This window comes from Oryzias latipes, chromosome 19, assembly GCF_002234675.1.
Source record: "Oryzias latipes chromosome 19, ASM223467v1".
NCBI classification, from domain to species: domain Eukaryota; kingdom Metazoa; phylum Chordata; class Actinopteri; order Beloniformes; family Adrianichthyidae; genus Oryzias; species Oryzias latipes.
Window position 1 is genome coordinate 8,270,194 of NC_019877.2, and position 21,518 is coordinate 8,291,711.

Sequence of the window (21,518 nt, forward strand, 5' to 3'; positions counted from 1 at the left end):
GTCTCTCTAAACCGTTTTTTAGTTTAATATTTCTTAAACTAAGTATTATCGTTGAGTATATTTCAAATTAATTTGATCATACAGGTGCTGAAGTAACAAGTATGTTTTGATTTGTGAAAGCGCTGTTGGTTCTTGTTTTTTCTTAGACAAAACCAGCTTCTTGATAGCAATGGCTTTGATTTTTCTCTCTCGTTTTCCTTCTTTTCTCCATCCCGAGTTTACAGTTTCACACCCCTTCCTGCATCCTGTCTTTAGTTTTGGTAGCATTCATGCTGCCATGACTGAGTGTGAAAACAGACTGGGTGCAAAACAAGGCAGTTCTCAGTCATCTACGATGGCCAATGTTCGATGCAATTATGAGAAACAAAGCACAGGAACATTTGGAAATAACTGCACTGTCAGCAATCCATACTGTCTGTCGTCAGAGACAAGTGATAACATGTGCACATTAAGGCTTCAAGTTATTCTGACACAAAATGTTCACTTTCCTACAAATCCGCATGGCAGGATATGATTCTCTTCAGGGGAGCTAAGTGTCAACATTTTAGTCTGATTTATCTGCCTGTACAAACTGAGATGAAACAGATGGTAAATATTTAATTGTTTTTGCAGTTTGCAATTGATTGCTGACAGTTATCGGTTTATGTTTTGGACTCAAATGCTGTACAAGATGCCATCATTTTTTTTTTTTTCGTTTTTTAAGTCACCATAAGCTAAAAGATTCTTCAACTATAACCAGATTTTTGCTTTGTTCTCATGGTTGCTTTGAAATGAAAACACCTGCTACAATGCTGCTAGAACGACTTGTGTTGTACAATGTACAGTCAACACACAGATTTGCGCATGAATCACACACAAAATAACTAACAAGATGTGGAGTCGTAACTGAGGAAAGCGCAGCTCCAGACACCAAAAGGCAGAGCAGGTAGTACGTGGAAGGCTGCACAGCACCAGCTCTGTTTGTGGGTGACTGCATCCCCATTTTACTGTGAATGTCTACTATGGCAGTGCAGTGCCTCAAACAGAGATGTGACCCAGATCACATGCCTTTTTTCCCCCCCACCATTGCTTTTTCTAAAAGTATCCCATCCAATGATGTGAAAGGTGTTTTTTATATTGTTTGGTTCTGAGAAAAACAAATTAGATGTGAAGAGAAAAAGGCGGAGTGATTGAGAAAGACTAGGCAACAGAACAAATTAGATGCAGATATGGTAATACACTGAGGCAGATGAGAGAGAGGAAGAGGCAGATGAGAGGAAATAAAGGGAGACATGGAGTGCGCATGTGGAGGGGAGGTCTAGCTCAAATGCTTTGAAAGAGGGGGGGTCCGTTTGCATGACTGGGATGCAACGATAATCAATACAACACGTTTTTGCTTAAATTCACCTTCCTTGCTGACGATTGTGCGAGGCTCACTCGTTGATTTTTACTGTAGTAGCGCACGCGTGTATACAAACACACACGGATGCTGGTGTCTGTGCTGGCTTTTCTGCTGCAGTAGGCATGGGAGAGAGGAGGGGGAGAGCTGGAGGAAGAGAATGGAGGAGGAGGAGGAGGGTGAGAGGGAAATGGAGAAGGAGAGAGAAATGGAGGGAAAAGGGGCTATGAGAAGAACCTGAGAGGACTATGTTTCGGGGGAAAGGAAGGCAGAGAGGTAGGCGAGGGATACTGAGACACTCAGAGGAGAGGTGGCAACCGCTGACAGAGATGATGTGGGGGTGGGGGACTCTTCGATTATCTCTGAAGGTTTGAGCCATCTACTTGTCTTACTCTGGCTTTTCTGCTGCCTGATGATTGATATTGTATTGATTATTGTTTTTTTTTTTGTTTTGACTCCAATGGCATCGTCAGAACAGCCTCCTAAAACACTCACAGGTGCTCGGGCTCAATCTGAACTGTTGCACTGTCACACAGGTCAAGATTTCTCCCTTTGATGAGATGTTACACAATATGATTTGCATCTGAATTCATCAATGAACCATAGAACTCCCAGCAGTGCCAGAAGCACATGAAGGTCTTGATGTGTCCTCGTTGCATCCAAATAATTTTCTCCCAATTTAATAAATTCAAACAGCCGAATAAAATAAACAGTAAATCATTGATTAATTCACAAAAGCAGTGTAATTATATAAAGACCCACTCCAATGAAAATCATATATTTGGTGTTTTTAACATGTTCTTGTGGCATTTTTCTTATGATGGAGGACATATATCTAAAAAATTAAGCTTAAAATTGCATTTCTGAGTATTTTTTAATTTGAATGGTTGTGGATCAAGATGAAAGAATGCAGTTTAAAAAAGCTTGTAGCAGTGATGTTCAAACTACAATCGGTGGGCCACTATCTCCATGCTCAACCCCATTCCAATGCATCCACTTACAGACTAATAGATCCATCAATTAGAGGGTAAACAGAGGGATGATGGGAAGTCAGGGCAGAGGCGAATTTCTAATGTACTTCTGCCACCATGAAGAAACTATCTCCTCTAGAAAATAATACAGGTTTTTGTATTTTGGCTAAAACCAATTTAAGACCACTGAGAATGCTTCTAGAATAGATCTAAAGATTTGAGTGGGACTTTATTGGTCGGCCAATGAAACTTTCTTTAAGTTTTTATGTGTATTAGTCACTCACAAGGTTGAACATGCTGTCTGTGTAAAAAAAATATGGCTAAACATAACTTATATCAAGAAGCGTTTTGAGGCTCTTAATTTGTTAAAATTGCTGTAAACGTGACTAGTTAAACAAAAAACAAAACAAAAAAATATCAATATTGAAATTAGGCTTTCCAAGAAAATTGAATGTTAAATCCTCAAATTAAATTTCTTCCAAATTATTTTTATATAAAAAAAGAACCCTGCTCTCTGCTAGTTTTTAATGTAACAATTCCTAATTTTTTTAATGAAAATTCTAATTTTTGTCAGTTCAAATTCTTACAAAAAAGGTTTTTCATACTAATTTTAATTTCAGATTGGTATTTTGAAATTGGAAAAATTAAGTTTGAATTTGTGAATCAAAGTTGAATTGCTTCTGCATTTTTACAGTCAAACCCAGCATAAACAGCAAACTTTAAAGTTTGGAATAACATTTTAAACCAATTCTGCTTCCAATAGTTGACCTTTGTTGGGACTCTCTCAGGCTGCCAGCAGGAGGATGCAGTTTTCTTTTTCAGCAGTCTCCTGAAGAAGCATTAAATGTAGCTCAGCATGTACAAAACACCGCTTTGCCCCTTCCAAAATCAGACTCTGTGTCCCCACATTCAATTCATTTCTAGGGATCTGCACCTCTCCCATGAACTCACCTGTCCCTGAAGGTCACGTCTCGCAGTTGGACTGTTTGCTGTTTTCACTGTGTGTTCTGCAGTGGAGTGAACAGTGCTGCCATAAACACAAATGTGACCAAATGACAGTAGAAATTAAATTGCAGATGTTTTATTTTATTTTTTTTTAGGAAAGGTTTGGAACGACCAAACTTTGAGCTTCGAAATGTGTCACTTATTTCTGCTTTAAATCTTTAAAAAAATGTGCGGTCTTCTTTGAAATTCATCAGCCCTTAGATATCATTCTTTTACTGTAACTAGTCATTTTTTTAATTTGAAATACTTTAAAAACAAATAAAAATATTATTTATCTTTCAGAACGTGTCTGAATTAAAATGGGATAGGCACAACTCCACTTTAACTTCTTTTTTTGAGCCAATGCTGTCACTTTACAATTAAAAATATGTACAAGAAGTCCTTATTTATCTCAATGAGGCAAACATATTTCTCTACGATTAATTTCCAATTGAAAGGTGTGATGTGCATTCATGCGACTACATTTCCATTCATACTGCGACCCTGCGGAGAGGCCTAGTTCCCACTTTCATTCTTGTTCTTCTCCCTGTGGCCTTCCTCTGAAAATAGCAATGAAAGGGAAAAGGAGGTCCTGAATTCATTCTCTGGTGGCAAATCTTTCCCTCCATTACTGATGAGAAGATAAGACTTGGTGCCTCTGTGATCATTCACTTTGGGGACACTACTTTGCAAAGCACCAACCCATCCTCAGTTGAGAAGCAAACATGCACTGTTCATTGCTCATTGAGTTAATTAAGGTGAATCGTTTGCAGCAGAGGCGTGGCCGTTTGTTGACTTGGCCTTTCCTGTGCCTGCGCTTGGTAAATATATCGCATTCCCTTTCAATTTTCCCTGACAAGGCTTTGTACCACAGGCCGTCTCATGTTGTGTTTGCATCCTGGGAAGTCACTGTCCCTAATATTTGCTGCCTTGTAACTTGAGTACAGTCTGTTTGGCAGTGTTTAATGCTCAATGTCTCATAACAAGGACGGACACAGGATCTTTGTGTTGAATAAGCAGGAAATGCTTAAGCAGATACTCACTTAAATGGCCCACTTTACTGCATTTTGCTGCTGTGAATTAGTTTATTTGGTCCTTTATAAACTCATATGAAAAAAAATGACAAAAGTTGTATAATTGCGTTTATGGATACATTTGAAATAGTGTTGGTTTTCTTTCGTTTTGTTGATCATTGGTTGTTTTAATTTAAATTTCAGATAAAATAAGGCAAAGTAGAGATTAATTTAGTCTAACTTACCTTAAAATCTAGCTGACTGAAGAGTTACATTTATTTTTCCATGGTTGTACAGGATGTGATGAAATGCTAGAGTGTGTGTTTGAATGGGTAACATTTTAGAGAACCCCAATGATTTGAACAAAACCAAACTCACCTCTTTTGACTTTTCTGTCAGGTTAGGATTTCATGAAAAAAATGTAACAAAACAAAAAAAGGACTATTTATCCAAAACCGAGTCAAGTTATACTATTTCATCTTTGCCAATACTTGTGACAGTGCAGTTTAGTTGCCAAGCAACCGCATCAGGCCAAGAACTACTCTGACACTTAACCCTCTGCAAAAATTGGAGTTGTTTTCTGCACTTTGGTTTTGTACCTACTAAAGTAATAAAACGTAATTAGGGACTTTAAAAGGAACCGACATGGATTTTGCCTTCAGTCAGAAGCGGGCTAGTACACACTTATGACTGCTATAGCTTTTAAGGTTACACAGAAATGTCAAACCGGAGCTGTGCGCATCTGAAAACATCAGGCAGAAGCTTTAAGAAGGCTGGGCAGAAGTAGAAGCTTCCTGATTGCAGTCCTAAACCTTTTTTTTTTCTTCTAATGTCCAGCTATCTTCCTCCCTCACCTCCGCCTCAACCCTTTTAGCCACGCTGATCAACAGCTGAATCAGCACTCTGCAGCTCTGTACTGGCAGTCAATTAGTTGGGCCTGGTGATAAACCTTGGACATTTTGCTCTTATGCTTCGGAATTAGAATGATTCAGAACACTGGCGAGCTCGCAGTGCCAGAGCTGATTACAGCTGTGGGATTCTAAATCTTCTAAGTGGGGCAAGGCTTGTCAAATCACACAAGAGAACAGGTTGTGTACTATAATCATGCAGACTGGCACATGTGGAGGTAAACACTGAGCAGTTGCAGATTTTTAGTTGATTTTAAAAAGGAGTTAAACAGTTGGACTTTCTCTACACATTTTCTGCTTCTGTTTAACCTCTAAAAACATCTGCCATCTCCAGATGTTCACCTTTGCACGTAGTTCAATCTTCAAGCGGGAGCATACTGTCAGATGGGTCAATGGGCCAATGGGTGTTCGTTTAGCGTTCACCCATCGCGTGTCAACAGACACATAAATTGCTTTATATGACATGCTTACACGTGTTCAATGAAAGCCATTCTCACACATGTGAGCACAAAGCACTAGCTGTGACGTTAAAAAACAAATGGCCATGGCTTCAAAATTAGCTGTTTTTGTTTCAAATAAATCTGGAAATGATAAAGTTGCCATCATGCCAAATTTGTACTGAAATAACGTTTGTCAAAAAGATTGCAAGGCTTACTGAAAAAAAAAACATTACATCTGATAACATAAAGGGATTATGAAAATATGAAAACATGAAAAACTGAAACTTTTTTTATAAAGCTTTTCTCATACAACAGTAACTGCTTTACAACCATAAACATTAAAAAAAAATTACGAAATAATTTCCTCAACTCTCCTGACCTGCCGCATCTAACATAAGGAAAAAAAATTACACATTAATAAAACTCATAAAAAAAAAGAAACTGGCTTTGATATACAGTATAGTCCATATTGACAAATGCATATTCTTTTGTTAGGCTAATTTTTACTTTTCAAAAAGAGGTCACTATGTTAATGGGTAATTGTAATATTTAGTACGTCTACGTATTTTCTATAGCAAGGTATTTTAAAATTCATAATGTTTGTTTATATATATTTAATGATAAAATGTTTTCACAAACAGCATTATCTAATAAGTGGTTGAAAAAAAGGAACAGAGGCTTTAAAAATGCAAATTCTTTTTTGAAACAGATAAATTAAATTAAAAATATGTACGTTTAAATAGATTAAACAGATAAAAGCGGGAAAAAACAAAAACAAAAAAGTTCTGTGACTAACCTAAATTATACCAACCTAGATTTTAATGATAAAAGCAGCACCAGCAGGGGGAGGGGGGAACCTTTTAAAAAGTAAAACCTGAATATAGAGCAATAGTAAAATGAATGATTAGAATGCCAAATAGTAAAAAAAAAAAGAAGTTAACTGGTTTTTAAACTTCTAACTTGCATAATAAAAGAAAAGATTCAGTCGGTGTATAATCGTTATTTAACGGGCATGACCTTCGAGCAGCACTGCATGGGAAACCAATCAACTTGATCGATTCGGCCACTTGGGAGTATCATAGGAAATGATTGTTCCTTAGCACTGCTCACTGCAGCCTCCAGAAATGTAACAGGAAACTGCATTACTTTGATTGGAAGCCATATTTCAGTGGTAAGGAAAGTGATAAAGGAGCCGTTTTGCTATATCTTAAGCAGCTACCGACCTAATGTAACATTTTGTAACGTTTGTCTTAGAAAGAAAATGAAAGCTTAAGTGATCATTTAAGTAGTCTTCTAGAAATACAAGAATCCAACAAAAGAGAAAGACGTTAACCAAAAACCATCTTACATGATGATTGACGGTACAGTTTGTCTGTTTGAAAAAGGAGGAAGACAAATGTTTCACATCTTGCAGCTGTCATCTGCAGATTTTGGTCAATTCTCTGTCAGGATCAATTCCTCTTTGGGTTGTTTCCCTAAGCATCAAAAATAGTTAAGCACCTGCTGGCTAAAATGAGAATGTAAGACCAGACATAACATGCCACTGCATCGATTCTAAATTGAATTGAATCTACTAACACGCGCCCTGTGTTTAAGTGGGTGCAGATGTTGGATTTTAATAAAAAAAAAAGAAAAAAAGGAAAATCCATTTTAGTGTTCCTAATTTAAGCAATGTAGCATCTTTTTCAGAAAAATGTAAAAAAAAAACAAAAACACAACAGCTGCAACAATATGTGGCTTCGTGGCTTCATATAACAGGAAAGTATCATTGATAGATTTGATCTTTTCAGGCTGGTTTTCTTGTTTTCAGCTTATGCTATAATGGTGGCAAAAATGTTGGTTAACATTTGAAAAGCTCATGGAGTAAACTGTTTTCCAGCATTATTGTCTGAAAGGTTTTGTCAAAGTTTCGGAGATGGAAACGCTTTTATAAGTTGATGTGTTTTTCATTGTTGTTACAAAAATCAAGGTCAGAACACATTTTGCAAAACTTACTACAGGCAATAAGTGTGCACGATTCTCTGGCTTTCCTCCAATAACAAAGAAACCAAGAAAACAATTATTGACCCTGAGATGCCAAAAAGGAAAAGAAAAAAAATCCCCATATTTGTTTTGCAAGACCGAATTTACAAATTCAGTTTGGTTAAATCAGGCAAGAGTGACAGAACACATGGCAGAAAAATTACACATAATGAATATTATAACCAGTATTCAAAATGTTTGTTTTAGTATTTTACCTTTTTTAAAAATATATTATTTCTAAAAAGACATTATTATTTATTTCCAGAAAATTATGATACCAATATGATACTCTTTTAGACATAATTTGTTCAAGCAATAATGTAATGTTCACATTTTTTTGGGGCATGTTTGTTTTCACGTAAGGACATTTCCAGCAACCACAATTGTCAATTTAAAAAGGTTTTGTTTGGTTTGATCAAATCATTTTTACAAGTTAACCCTGGAGATAAAGAAAAGCAGAACATGCTTCCGCATAATTTAACCCTTCAGTTGCTGTGTGTAAATATAGAAACAAGTTAATTATTAAATTTGGTTGCAACGTCCTTCGTCCACGTCTAGAGGGCAGCTCAGATCTTCATGGGCAAAAGGATCTGACGGGATCTAGATCGTCTAGGTTGTAATGGGGGAATCACTTGTGTGTTAATTTAAATCTCCCAGCATTCACTGTGCTTTTGTGCTGTAGCATTTGTGCATTGCTGGCCTTGCCTCATTTTGTGGCACTTAAATGGTCAAACTGGAGCCCTGCACATTCCCTTGGACATGACATTGGATGGCTTTACTGGGACGATTCCTGTGTGACCATCTGCTTCCTGATTGTCCCTCCTGTTTATGTGGCATGAGGAAAGGCACACACAAAGGACGAGAATCAACAAATATCTGAAGCTAAAATAATAATAATAATTTAAAAAATCACTGCATGAGAGAGACAGTTATGAACTATGAGTAAAGACAGTTATACGTTCAAATAAAGGAAACGTAGATGAGAAGTTAGTTCATTCACCCGCATACACTGTCTTTAAAAATGCTCCAAAGACTGCAATGAAACTAAAATAAAAGGAGGCGGCAAGCTGTGAGAGCGTGTGCAGGAAAAGGTTAGCAATTCTGGATCATGTCAATGAGTCAAATCATTTGGGGAATCTCGGAAATACAGGAGTGTTTTGTGAATTAAATGTTACCAGGATCTCATCCAAGAGCACTGACCTCAGAGAGCTTCTATCACTCCAAAAATAAAATATATTGCAGGATTACCCTCAGCAGTATTGCTAATTATATCTCACACACTTGCTTGCACCTCCCTGCTTCCCCCTCATTCATACCCTGCAACTCAGGTGCTTGATAAGCCTGATGCAGGCAGTGGAGCGTGGCGCACGGCCATGTGTTTCCTGTATGTTCAACACGAGCAGCTGTGGAATCCATTTTCTGGAAGCTCCACATGTTCCCCCACCAGTTCCTCTGTTTTCCCACCTCAGCTGTTCTATTCCTCAAGCTCTTAATTTATTTTTTAATTTTAAATGAATCAATTTTAATTGTTATTTCTGAGCAATATTTGTGATTTATTTTTAATTCAGTAAGTTAGCAACTCAAATAAAAGATTTGAATACTGTTCAGATGATAAATATGAATAAAATCAGTGGTGGACAAACTTTGTGACTCGTGGGCCACAAAGGGTTCTAAAATTTGACAGAACCAGGACCAGATCCATGGGGTGCTTTGGTATTCCACCTCATAAAAGTAAAAAAGAAAAACTATTTTAGTTCTAATTAAAGATTAAGATTTTGGAGTTTTTATTTCAAATTGGGTTGATGTTCCACATGGAGAAAGGCAAAATTCGAGAGATGCTGCTTTTGGGGTGATGGAATGATCAGAAACATGAATGTCCAACTCCCAAAAAAACACATGAACGTCAGGAAAAAAAACACCACACGAATGCACACAGTGTTGGGTAAATTACTACCAAAAAGTGATTACTTTACTTAGTTAATGGATCGAAATTGTAATTAAATTACTTTACTCATTACCTATTTGAAAAAGTAATTCACCTCTTGTTATTTTACTTGACCTTTTTTCTTCTCATATACAGATTCTCAAGGGAAAAACAGCACAAACAAGATCCTCTTGTCTTTCATTTGACTTTATTTTCAAAGCAATGACCTTGTTCAAGACATAACCTGGCTTCATTCGAATTCAGACAACAGTGTGAAAAAGGACATAAAAAAGAAGTTACAATACATGTGGTCTTGTTACGTCAATATTTATATCTGTCTAATCTAAAATTAAGACACTCTTTTGAAAACACCAAGAACTATTTGATGCCCCCCATGTTCATTTTTGCTGACTTTAGGTTTTCCATTGCAATGAGTTGCACCTGTCTCTCTCTCTATGTCTGGCTTTTGTACAAAGTTCTGCTGCAAGTGTACCGAGCTACCCCCGACCCTCCCTGTGCAGAGTGCATTTAGCGCTAACCCTTATTGACCTGAGACGCAGTCACATGTAGCTTAGAGGGAAAAATAAAGTAAGAAAGGGACAAATACTATAGGAAAAATAACTCTCCGGAAGGAGCCGGCTCTTGTCTTTCACACCAAAGAGCCAACTTTAGAGTTGTTTCATTCACCACCGTCAGTACACAGGGCGAGTCTCTGCTCTGCTGCTAACCTGCTGCTCACCTGCTGCTCCTCAGGGATGAGAGGACTTCTTGCAGCGTCTCTTTTCGTCTCATCTTTGAGCCAGTTTGGAAAACAACGTGACTACTGCAATGAGGGCATGTCTGTATTTTGACTGATCCCCAGATTTGCGCACAAATGCGTATGCGGCAGTAACTCCATTTTTTAAAAGATAACCTCCGTTTCGTTTCATTTAACCGAGAAAAAAATGACAAAAACGAATTAAGTAACAAGGGTTTCTATATTCCAGTAATTGTGATAATTAGTTAAATTCAAACTGTAATTAGTTATGTTCCGTTACCCCCAACACTGAATGCAGAATAACTTTTTGCCCCTAATAAAGGTCAGTGTATTTGTAGTGCCCCGTCTGTGGTGAAACACCATAATTATAATACTAATAAGGATTATCAGTAGTTTAACGGGCCACATATGGACCCCTAGCCATAGTTTGCCAAATCTTGACTAAAATGAATATTTTTAGACAAAAATATGAACTCCTTTTATAAGTTTTGATATCAATTCTTCTGTCACAGTTCTTACAGGTTATGCTTGTCATAGAGACAAGGAGAAAAAAGAGTTTTGAATATTGCCAGCATTAGATAGCAGATCCACAATGACAGCCATTCTTGTGATCCCGGTAAGGTTACGCTTTATTCTTGGCAGTAAGTGGAGGTCTCTGAGTGATGGCCTCATTCATCCACCTAAGATAACAAATTGATCAGCCAACCCTGGCAAAGATCCACTCCTCTCCCCTTCAAGAGAAGGTTCTGGATTTCTCATTGTTAAAATATTCATCTTTTATACCTCATGCGATGCTTACTTCAGATCAACCTTCAGTGTCTCCTTATCAGTGTTGACTCTCCAGCAGTGCTCACCTGTTTGCTTTGCCCTCTGATGCAGGTCTGTTTCACCCTTGAACTGTTCGTCGTGCTAATGCAGACTAAACATTGGCGTCAGTGACCAGAAGTAGTGTGACGGAGAAACATCTTTCATGAGTTGTTTTTTTTTTTGTCACGCCGCACCTCTGTCAAGGTCACTCACCGGTAATCTGACAAATTTCAGCAAACAATCAGCTGCAGCACCGAGTGATCGCAACTTGGCTCTTCCTCCTCTACATTCAAGCCCGTACGTCAGCTGAAGAAGCAGTATTTGGCTTGTCCTTGGTGCCTTAAAGCAGAGGCTAACGCAGTGGTTGTCATGGTAACAGAGAGCCAGGCAGGGGCTGTGGTAATACTGTAATGATAAAGCTGTTCTGGATGGTGCCGCAGTAAACACAGCGCCACTAGGGTCCCGTTAAGGAAGAGCGCAGCGCACTGCCTTGCATGCAAAAAATGCCTCTAGGACTAATATCAGCTCAGCCGATCTCTCCTTGGTTATATCACTTACATTCCTCTCTTGTTCACCTCATTCACCTCCTCTTGTTGTCTTTTTGGGGTGTCTGTTTCAGTCTTAGAAACTGCCCTTTCTCTATTTATTTGGGGAAATTCACATTGTTCACTCCATTTCTTCAGTCTTCAACCATCGTAGCACAATCAGTGCTCCTTCTCATCACCTTTGCCCTCCTAAAGACTTGTTTTTTATTTACTTCTCTCTCTGTCTCACCCCTCCTGTGTCTCCCGCTCTTTTAAATCTATGCAGATGATTTTTACCAAATCAAATCATAGTCTGAGGAGTGAAGGAGGAAATTGGACCTTGAAGGTCGCTGGGCTGCAAGTGTCAAATGTGGGAGACTGAGCATGTCATGGTTACCACGAATGTTGAGCATCGACTTCAGTATTATCCTCCTTCACGTTTTACAAATTGTTGGCTGCAAGCAGACACAGAGAAGCTGAGTAAATAAAAAAAGGTGTAATGTTACAGATTGAAACTCCTTTTAATCAGCTTCTCCTTTCTTCTGCCCTCACCCCTCTCCGTCATTCCATCGCAGAGCTCATTCACCTGGCTGTGGCTGTCAGTGACCAGCTCTCACACTTCACTTACCTAAAGGCTGTGTGGCTCTCGCACATGATGAGCAACACACTCACTTGTGCCATCTAAGCTGTGCGGTGGAAGAATCACAGAAAAAAAAGGCAGATATATGAGCAACATATATAGCAGTTGGTACATACATTGATATACAATGGTACGAATGCAAAGTGGGTCTGACTTTTGGACCTAAAAGCGGTTAAATCATCCCACAAATTGAGAGTAAAAACTTGATTCTCAGTGAGATTTCAAATCCATCAATTTGTTAAATATAGATCAAGTGTTTCCTCATTTATTATCAGGAACCGGTGATGTAGGACCCAATATGCAAGAGACTAAGGTTGTGTGTCTGAATTCCTTCACTACTCACTACATAGTGCACTATATAGTGCGTTTGCCATATTGCAGGGCTGTCCAAATCTACAATTTCAAACCACAATCCATTACGTTTGAACAATTTTTCATATGACAAAATGCATTTTGATTGATTTGTTCATCGTCAGAACAAAATTGATTCATAATATTGATATTTATTTGGTTTTTATTTTGTGAAATCTGTGAAGTTATATTTTCCGTATTGAAAAAAAAAGAAAAGAAAACAAAAAAAGATAGTGAGGATGGTGTCCTAATTGCTTTTAAAGTCCGGGGCACTAGATAGTCCTGTACCTGGAATGACTGACAGTGATTGACTTAAAACAAAACATGATGAGAAATACCTCTAAAAAAAAAAAACAAGAATGCAGAATCCTCACATTTATGTGCTTCAGTTAATTGTAAAAATTGTGATTCTATAGGCAGGAAAATACATTTAAGAATTTGTTTTCAGTTTTCTAAAATTTTGACAATTGTCTTCAGAGTATTAATGAGTAGTTGCATTATATTTCTGTAACACATTTACCTTTCATTCACCCATCCACAGTTATCTAAACTACAATGTCTACATTATAAAAGAATATCTACATAGATTTTAAAATAGATTTTTTTGTTTGTAATTCATAAGTTTTTTTGGGAAATTTTAAAATCTATTCTAATTTACATATTTTCAATTATTATGACTTTGTATTAGGTATTTTTTCCCAAAATTAACCTCAAACTTTGCACATATTTGAGATAATTCGTTATCTCCAGGCTCCCTTCCTGAGTTCATGTTCATGTTGTCGGCAAAGTTATCTTTGTAAAACACATTCCCACTGCTAAATAAAACTCTTGCATTTGCAAAAAATGTGAAGACTTCCTAATTTACAGTTTTTTTTTAAATTTCACATCAGTGATGGTAGACTTGTCAGAGCTGGAGTCTTGCTAATGTGCCTGTTTTTGTCTATTTGAGACATCTATTTAAGTAACGGCAAAACAGTTAGCTTTAAAACAAAGAATAATATTAAACCGATTCTAAAATTAATTCATAATTCCTTTTTGTAATAAAATTGATCCCCTTTTCTTAAATGTAACAGACATCCTGCGGCACACGACTGAGAAACTTTCACTCTGCTTTTCCATAGATGTGTTTGCAGATTTAAGGTGAGGGCTGGACAGACACAGAGAACTCACTGTCCCTCTGCTTGACAGAAGTTGCTTTTGTGGCCAAGCCCTGTCCCTTACGATTAACCTTCAGCGTCTTGATGTGTTTGCTTTTCTTCTTTTTTTCTGCTTCTCCTCCCTTAACTATCACCATAGTTTTATTGTGATACTTTCTGTCCTCTCTCTGTCACATCGTGTTGAGATCTTCAGGAGGACGAGTTGGTTTTGTGTCACATGGAGAATCTTTGTTTTGATTGTCACAGTGAAGCACATCAATTACAAGAACTATCTAGCCGCTTTGTTACATGTTGTCCTTTCTTTTAGATCGCTCCAGCTTTTTCCCTTATGCTTTGTCATGTGAGGATCTATATTGTCATTTTTTCCTTTGAGCTGTCCACCCATCTGTATTAGAGCAGGCCCACTTAGAGACTATAATATCACTTTAGTTCTGCCTTTTAGTTCTGCTCTTATTACTATACTTACATCAAACATGCCATTGATGTGTTATGTATTGAAAGTAGTAGGAGCACGACTCTATGGGGAAGAATCTCCCTGTTGTTTTAATGTGTAGATGTGATGCTCAGCCATTAGGGGAGCATCTTTTGAAAGTCCCTCTAGGGGTACCCTGCTTTCTTGGGACAGGGGCTTGGTATATGGTTGAAGCAGGAGGACAGCACTACAGCAAATGGAGAAAGTAGGTCAGACACTAACTAGTAATAAAAGGGTAAAAGGAGTAGAAGCAAAGAGAGAAGAAGTGAAAGGTAAAGCGGGAGAAGAGAAGAGGATGTTGGGAAATAGGAAAGAAGGATGTCACAAGGTTAACAAATTAAAAAAATATATTTCTTAAAAATAACTTGTGTGGTATAGCACCACCAAACAGATACAGTGGAACCTGTTTAACAATGTAGTCTCCTTAAATTCCTAATCTAATTTCAATTCCTAGTGGTCTTCTAATTATAATTATTTGGCATTTTTCGGCCAAATCAAAACTGTTTTCTAGGACATAGTTTCTGCAGAGTAGTAATTCACTAGAAATTAGCCTCTAAGTTGTGGGCGGAACTGTTTTCACATCATCCTTCTGTTTACAGACTGTCCCTCTAGTTTACAGTCCCTCACACATCCCTAACCTCACATTACTGGTGCAACAAAAATGGTGAGCAATATTGGAGCTATTCAGTTTTAAGACAAATTCCAGCTCGGACAAGGAAAATAAAGACGTTCATGGATCTAGTCGTCTACAAGCCAATGCTTCAGAATGGAGTGGAGCAGGGAGCTTGCCTTAGTAGCTTCTATGTCACAGTTACAAGCTATTTCCAACGGTACTTTTGCATCTGCTCTTGATTCCCAACAATTTGAATAAAGAAATACTCAGATGCAATTTTAAGCCTAATTTCCGTTATGTTCTCTATTATGAGGAAAATTCTGCAAGAACATGTTAAAAAAACAGCAAAAACATGATTTTCACTGGAGTGGATCACTTCAACAACTCACTGAATCATCCAGCCTGTTCTGGGTAGTTGTTGGCTAGCTTCCCTACAATAAATAAAATGGATGTAAAGTTAAAAATGTTCCACTTTAACTGTTTGAGTTTAAAGGCACTGAGAAAAAATATGTGCAGGCTCTCATCCAGATTCCTATTTGAAGTCAAGAATAAAGCAAAAAAAATAATTGTGCATTTACCTTATTTGAAGACCTCTCTTGGCACACGTTCTTTAAATTACATAAGTTCACAATGCCAAAGACTCATGGCTGTGACACGCACAGTACTCTGACTTCTATATCCACTCAAGTATGAACTCCCTTTCTTTTTTGCTCCTCAGGCCAGATCTATGTTTTATTATTTATCTTATAAAGCACAAAGTATACTGCATCTATAAATACCCTACAGGGCTGGTGGGAAAGGACTGCAAACAGTAACGTGTGTGCAATAGCCTTTCACAGTCTTGGTTTGTCATACAGATTTACTTGACAATTAAAGATGCTTTGGCGGTGTAGTGTATACATTGATGTATTTACTGTATAGCAATAGGAAAAAGGACTTGTTGTCAGGACAAATAGACAAATGTAATTCGTAAATGCACTGGTAAAACAGCCTGTGAAGGTGCCCCAAAACACAAATAAGAATTTGAAAAATTAACTTTTTTTTCCTGTAAAACTCTTAAATTATTCTTAGAAATGTTGCACAATTCCAGGATTTTTACCCACTCCAAACTGGTGGAACAAGGCATCATAGATGAGTTCAGCCTGTCTACTTCCAAACGTATTAAATATAAACTTTATTTTGATTTTCCAAACGAGATAAAGTGCAAATTCAGAGGCTCAGACAGCACTGTAGTGAGCAGATGTGAACAAGGTTGGAAACATTCTATTCTTTGGAGGATAAATTCTCATTTATATAATTTATCTTGTAGAAATTTTTAAAGTGGTTGCCAATCTTACCAAATTGATACTTCTTGTTGAATTTTAGCTAAAGGAAAAATGTAATATTATTTAATTTTAAAAATGCTAGCTTCAAATTATATATATAAACATGTTTTATATATATATATATATATATATATATATATATATATATATATCAAATTAAATTTACAAATTTTCACATATAATAGATGCAGATTAAATTCAAAATATATCCTCAAACAACTGTTACAGAAAATGATTTCTATTTGAACGACGGCATCTGAACACATCACACACTTTGATCTTAGTTTTCTAACACCCTTTCAAGGAGATTTCATTTAAAAATATGGCAGGGGTAGTTGTGGTCTGCACTGACTTGAACTTGTATCTAAAGGTGTTGGGTAAATAGAATAAAAATACTGTGTATTATAATTTAAACAAACTGTACATGAAATAAATGTACATTTTTCTTTGCTTCTTTGTTTTTGACTTGCTTGTTAATTTTTGCTTTTTATTAATATATTGTACTAATAAATCGGTCATTTACATTGTGTGGTTTGTACTTTTTAGAACTTTTAACTCATTTTAATATTTTTTTGTAAATTTAGAGAATCTCAAATTATGATGTGCTAGTTTTTTTTTTTTTACATTAGCTTGAGTATTTTTCTTTATGCTTTTTATATTTTGACATTTTTTTTACTAACTCTTTCTTCTTTCTTCTTTCCCCTGACCTTCCCCCCAACACTTTCTTTTGTCTTCTTTTATTGCAGTATGTGGCGTTCATGTCCCTTTTCTTCATCCTCATCTCCATCTCCACTTTCTGCATGGAGACGCACGAGGCCTTCAACACCATCTATAACAAGACAGAAAACGTCACAATAGGCAATGTGACCCGCGAAGAGATAGTGTATGAAGTAGTGACTGACAGCTGGTTGACGTATGTGGAGGGTGTGTGCGTCATTTGGTTTACCATTGAGGTCTTGCTGCGGGTCACCTTCTGTCCAGACAAGTTGGAATTCTTCAAAAGTGCCCTCAACATCATCGACTTTGTTGCCATCCTGCCCTTCTATCTGGAGGTTGGCTTGAGTGGTCTGTCCTCTAAGGCTGCCAAGGATGTCTTGGGTTTCCTCCGTGTTGTCCGATTCGTCCGTATCCTCAGAATCTTCAAGCTCACCCGCCATTTTGTGGGTCTGCGTGTCCTTGGCCACACCCTTCGTGCCAGCACCAATGAATTCCTCCTGCTTATCATCTTCTTGGCTCTTGGTGTCCTCATCTTTGCCACAATGATCTACTATGCTGAGCGAATTGGAGCAGACCCAGATGACCCAACAGCCAGCGCCCACACCAACTTCAAGAACATCCCCATTGGATTTTGGTGGGCTGTTGTGACTATGACCACACTGGGTTATGGAGACATGTACCCAGAGACATGGTCCGGAATGCTGGTGGGTGCGCTCTGTGCCTTGGCTGGTGTGCTTACCATTGCCATGCCTGTACCTGTCATCGTTAACAACTTTGGCATGTACTACTCTCTGGCTATGGCCAAGCAAAAGCTGCCCAAAAAGAAGAACAAACATATCCCTCGAGCGCCGCAACCTGGGTCACCAAACTACTGCAAGCCAGATGCCCTCGCGATGGCAACAGCATCACCGCAAAGGATCATGGGTAATGTCTTGGGTGGATTGATGGGGTCCGGAGGCCTTGGGGGTGACTGTCCTCTTGCCCAAGAAGAAATCATAGAGATAAACAGAGGTGAGAAGACTCTTTTTTTCTTCTTATATGCTTTTACTTTGACATTTCTTTAACAACGAAAATCTGAGAAATTCTTAGGGTGAAAGGCAAAATACATTCTTAATACTATCGATAGTTTGTTCCAATTTAATTATAGCTTTGCACTTTATGGCAAATGCAAAGTTTTGTGTCATTTCAGACACATAAAGATTGCAATTTCCTTAGGAATGACAATGGACTTAAGCAAAAGTTGACATAAATTATATCTGGAAATCCTATAGTGTTTATGTTTTTGTTTCTAGAAGATGGTTGAATGTTTTTCATTTAGTCATTTACTGTTTATTTAGCACAATAGATTCAGTTTTTGAGGGCAAGATTTAAAAGTACATTATACACGCACTTTTATCTGATTAACCAAGACAATGGACTCCTTTTAACTGGGAGTGTTACATAGGTCATGTGTAAAAGTGTTTAAAAAAATGGGATTAGAGTTAAGAATTGAATCATCCTAGAGAAATCTCTGGTCCATCAGAACTCATCTGTAATTTATGATCAACTGGTAAGTTCCCAGTTGCCCAAAGGCACCCATCTGTCATTGAAAAACAAAGACAGTGGAAGGAAAGTAAAGTCAATTATCTATTAAAACAGCTTAATGCATCTCGGTTTTGGCTGACTTCACACATTTTCTGTCTGGCATTAGCAGTAAAACTGTTCCAGCATCAACTGTCAGTCCCATGTTGCAATAATACAGCTTTAATGCATTACTTAACTCCTCAGACATGAGTAGGCCACAAAATATTGGTTTTCTCTGTGTATTTTACCCTCATCTTTCTGCGTAGTTTACTGTCTATATTATGTAAGGTTGTATTTTTTTATAACAGGAAATTGTTCTACTAGTTGTTTAAAGGCTTCCTATAGTAAATACTAAAAGTACCCCAAGAAAGGATTTGTAATACTAATAGTATAAGGTCTAGTTAGATATGTTAGTGTCAGAAGTCAGGACTTTGTCTCCCCCACTGGTCACCGGCGGGAACCATCTACAGAGTTCTAAATGCTCTTCATCTCCCAGCAACAGTTTCTGGATGCCACACACCTGACTTTCATTTGCAAATCACTCATAGTATGCTTAGCACTGCACTGAGTGAGGCTCAGTGCAGTGCTAAGCATACTATGAGTGATTTGCAAATGAAAGTCAGGTGTGTGGCATCCAGAAACTGTTGCAGAAACTGCACTGAGCCTCACTCAGTGCAGTGTTGTTTGTGCCACTCTGCCTGCCTTACCGAGTGTTATATTTAGACCTGATCTTCTGATTTTCTGACCCTGTTTTGTCTCTGACTCAATTTGCCTGCTGCCTGCCCTGACTCTTGTCTGGATTCTGACTATCCTTGTTGTTTCTCTGATGCTCCCGTGCTTGTTATTAACCCCTGTCTGTCTGACCCAAATTTGGCTTTGTGGACTTTTAGCTGAACTAATAAACCTGCAGCAATTAGAACCAGCCATCTGCCTGTTCTTGTGACAGTCACTCTATATGGTTTGTAGTTCATTGGAACAAGTTTTAAGAAAAAAAAAAATTGAAATACATTGTGTAAAATACCTTGTTTCCTATTATGATTTTAATCAGACCTTTGCAAACCAACCAGTTGCTTTAAAAATAACCTTTACATTTAAAACATGAACCCCCTTAAATGTACCGGTAATTGTTTTTTTATTTGCCTTAGCAAACAAAGCAAAAGCAAAAAAAAAAGCACTCTTTATAAATGAAAAAAATCTGTTTATACAGTGAAATTTCGACTCGAATTCATGAAGGTTTAAAAAAGTAGGTTTATACACAGCTTTTTCCTCTACACAAAAGCAAACGTTTCCTTTTTAATGCTACAGATGTTGGTTTTTGGCTTTGATTTAGGTAAATGTTTTTTCTAAATTAATGTTTGTTCAAGATCTCATATATTAAACTGGTACACAAAAAAATGTACCTTTTTTTTTTTTTACTATCAATTAATGAAATAATAAAAAAAAGCACTCACAAACAATTGAGTCAGTTTTTTCCATAAATATTTCCCTTGTTTTTGCCTTTTTGAAAAATAAAGATTCTAAGCAGAATGGGGATGCAGCCTCCGCTGCCTTGGCTAATGAAGACTGCCCCACCATCGACCAGGTGCTGAGCCCAGACGAGAGGAGCCCCATTGGGCGAGGGCCTACTCGGGAACGGTACCAGCAGGACAGAGCCTGCTTCCTACTCAACACCAGGGAATTCCGTGCCACAGATGGGAATGTACGGAAAGGTACGTTTCGCACCAGGAGACGGATATGTAAACATGCATACTTCTCATAAACAGATACACACAGCAAGATGCCAAGCACAATATGCTGTAAACATAGATTTATGTGTTTTCCTGTTTGGAGTCAATGCAGGTAAAGTACTCTCAGATTGTTATGTCTATTAAGGTACATTCAGTTGAGAACACACATAAAAAAGTGAACTTTGAGGTATCAACCTAAGATTTTAAGCACTTATCATAAATAATAACAACATACATATTTAGTTGAAACAGTTGCTATCTCTCCTCTGCTCTGTGTTCCCACCATTCATTCACATTGTTTGTTTTCTTCACTGCTTTATAACATTTGGTTTCTTCTGTCATATAAGATTTTCTGTCTTTTCATTGCTGTTTGTTTTATTTTTTTCTCTTTACATGCCTTCAGCCATGACCTCCATCTTTTTACTTGGTATCTGTCCCTCGATGTCACAATCATTCAAACGCAGAAATGATCTGTCTTTCTCTGTCTTTGGACTCAGACAGTTGACCATGCATTAATTTTTTTCTCGGCACTTCTGTTTCTCCTTGTCTGTTTCTCTCCCCCTCCCACTTTGCACTATCCCTTTTTTATTTCGGTGCTCACCAATTCTTTGACAATCCCTTCTACCCTTCTTTTCCTCCTTGTTATGATTCCCACCCCTGCCCCATCTTTAATACCCTTTTTTTAACCTTCCCTGTGTTTGTGCATCCCCTCATCTTATTTATTAATTTTTATAAAACAATTTTTGGCCATGTGCATTACCCTCATTCTAATAAAAACCTGTTTCCCTGATTAATTTATTCTATTGCAATCTGACTGCAAACCCGCACTAAAAACACTCCCTCACACTCCCCTCAAACTTTCAACACCCCCTTTGACAACAAATAGAGGAAGCTGCCCTGGCACCCACCCCAGACTCCCCTCTGACTGAGGATTGGTATAAGACGGAGGGGTCTCTGTTACAGCAGGACCTCAATGCAAACTCCACCTCCTCCTGGATCAAACCGTAGCACAGAGGTAAAATCGAAAAACTAACAATAAAACTAAGATTATAGAGCCTGTAGAATAAAAAAAAGGTTAAGCACACTTAAAACATTTTTTTAACACATTTGCACTTTCTATGTCCGCAAAAAAATTTATTCCACTTTTGTGTTGGAAGTGTTCAATGCATTAGTCACCTGTATGACTTACCTGTGTCTGGAGTTGTGAAAAAAGGGCTGCCATATT

At 37.7% G+C, this 21,518-nt stretch overlaps 1 protein-coding gene across 5 annotated transcripts in view; it reads left to right on the forward strand.

The window, feature by feature from the left end:
* The window catches only part of LOC101159863 (potassium voltage-gated channel subfamily C member 1), a 40,850-nt gene that overhangs the window by 9,332 nt on the left and 10,000 nt on the right, over positions 1–21,518 (forward strand). For 3 of the 5 annotated variants that reach the window (XM_023949127.1, XM_023949125.1, XM_023949130.1), the window contains 2 exons: positions 17,033–18,014; positions 20,081–20,275. In XM_023949127.1, coding sequence (XP_023804895.1) covers positions 17,033–18,014; positions 20,081–20,275 — 1,177 coding nt within the window. The other 2 variants (XM_023949129.1, XM_023949128.1) reach the window with 2 other exon arrangements.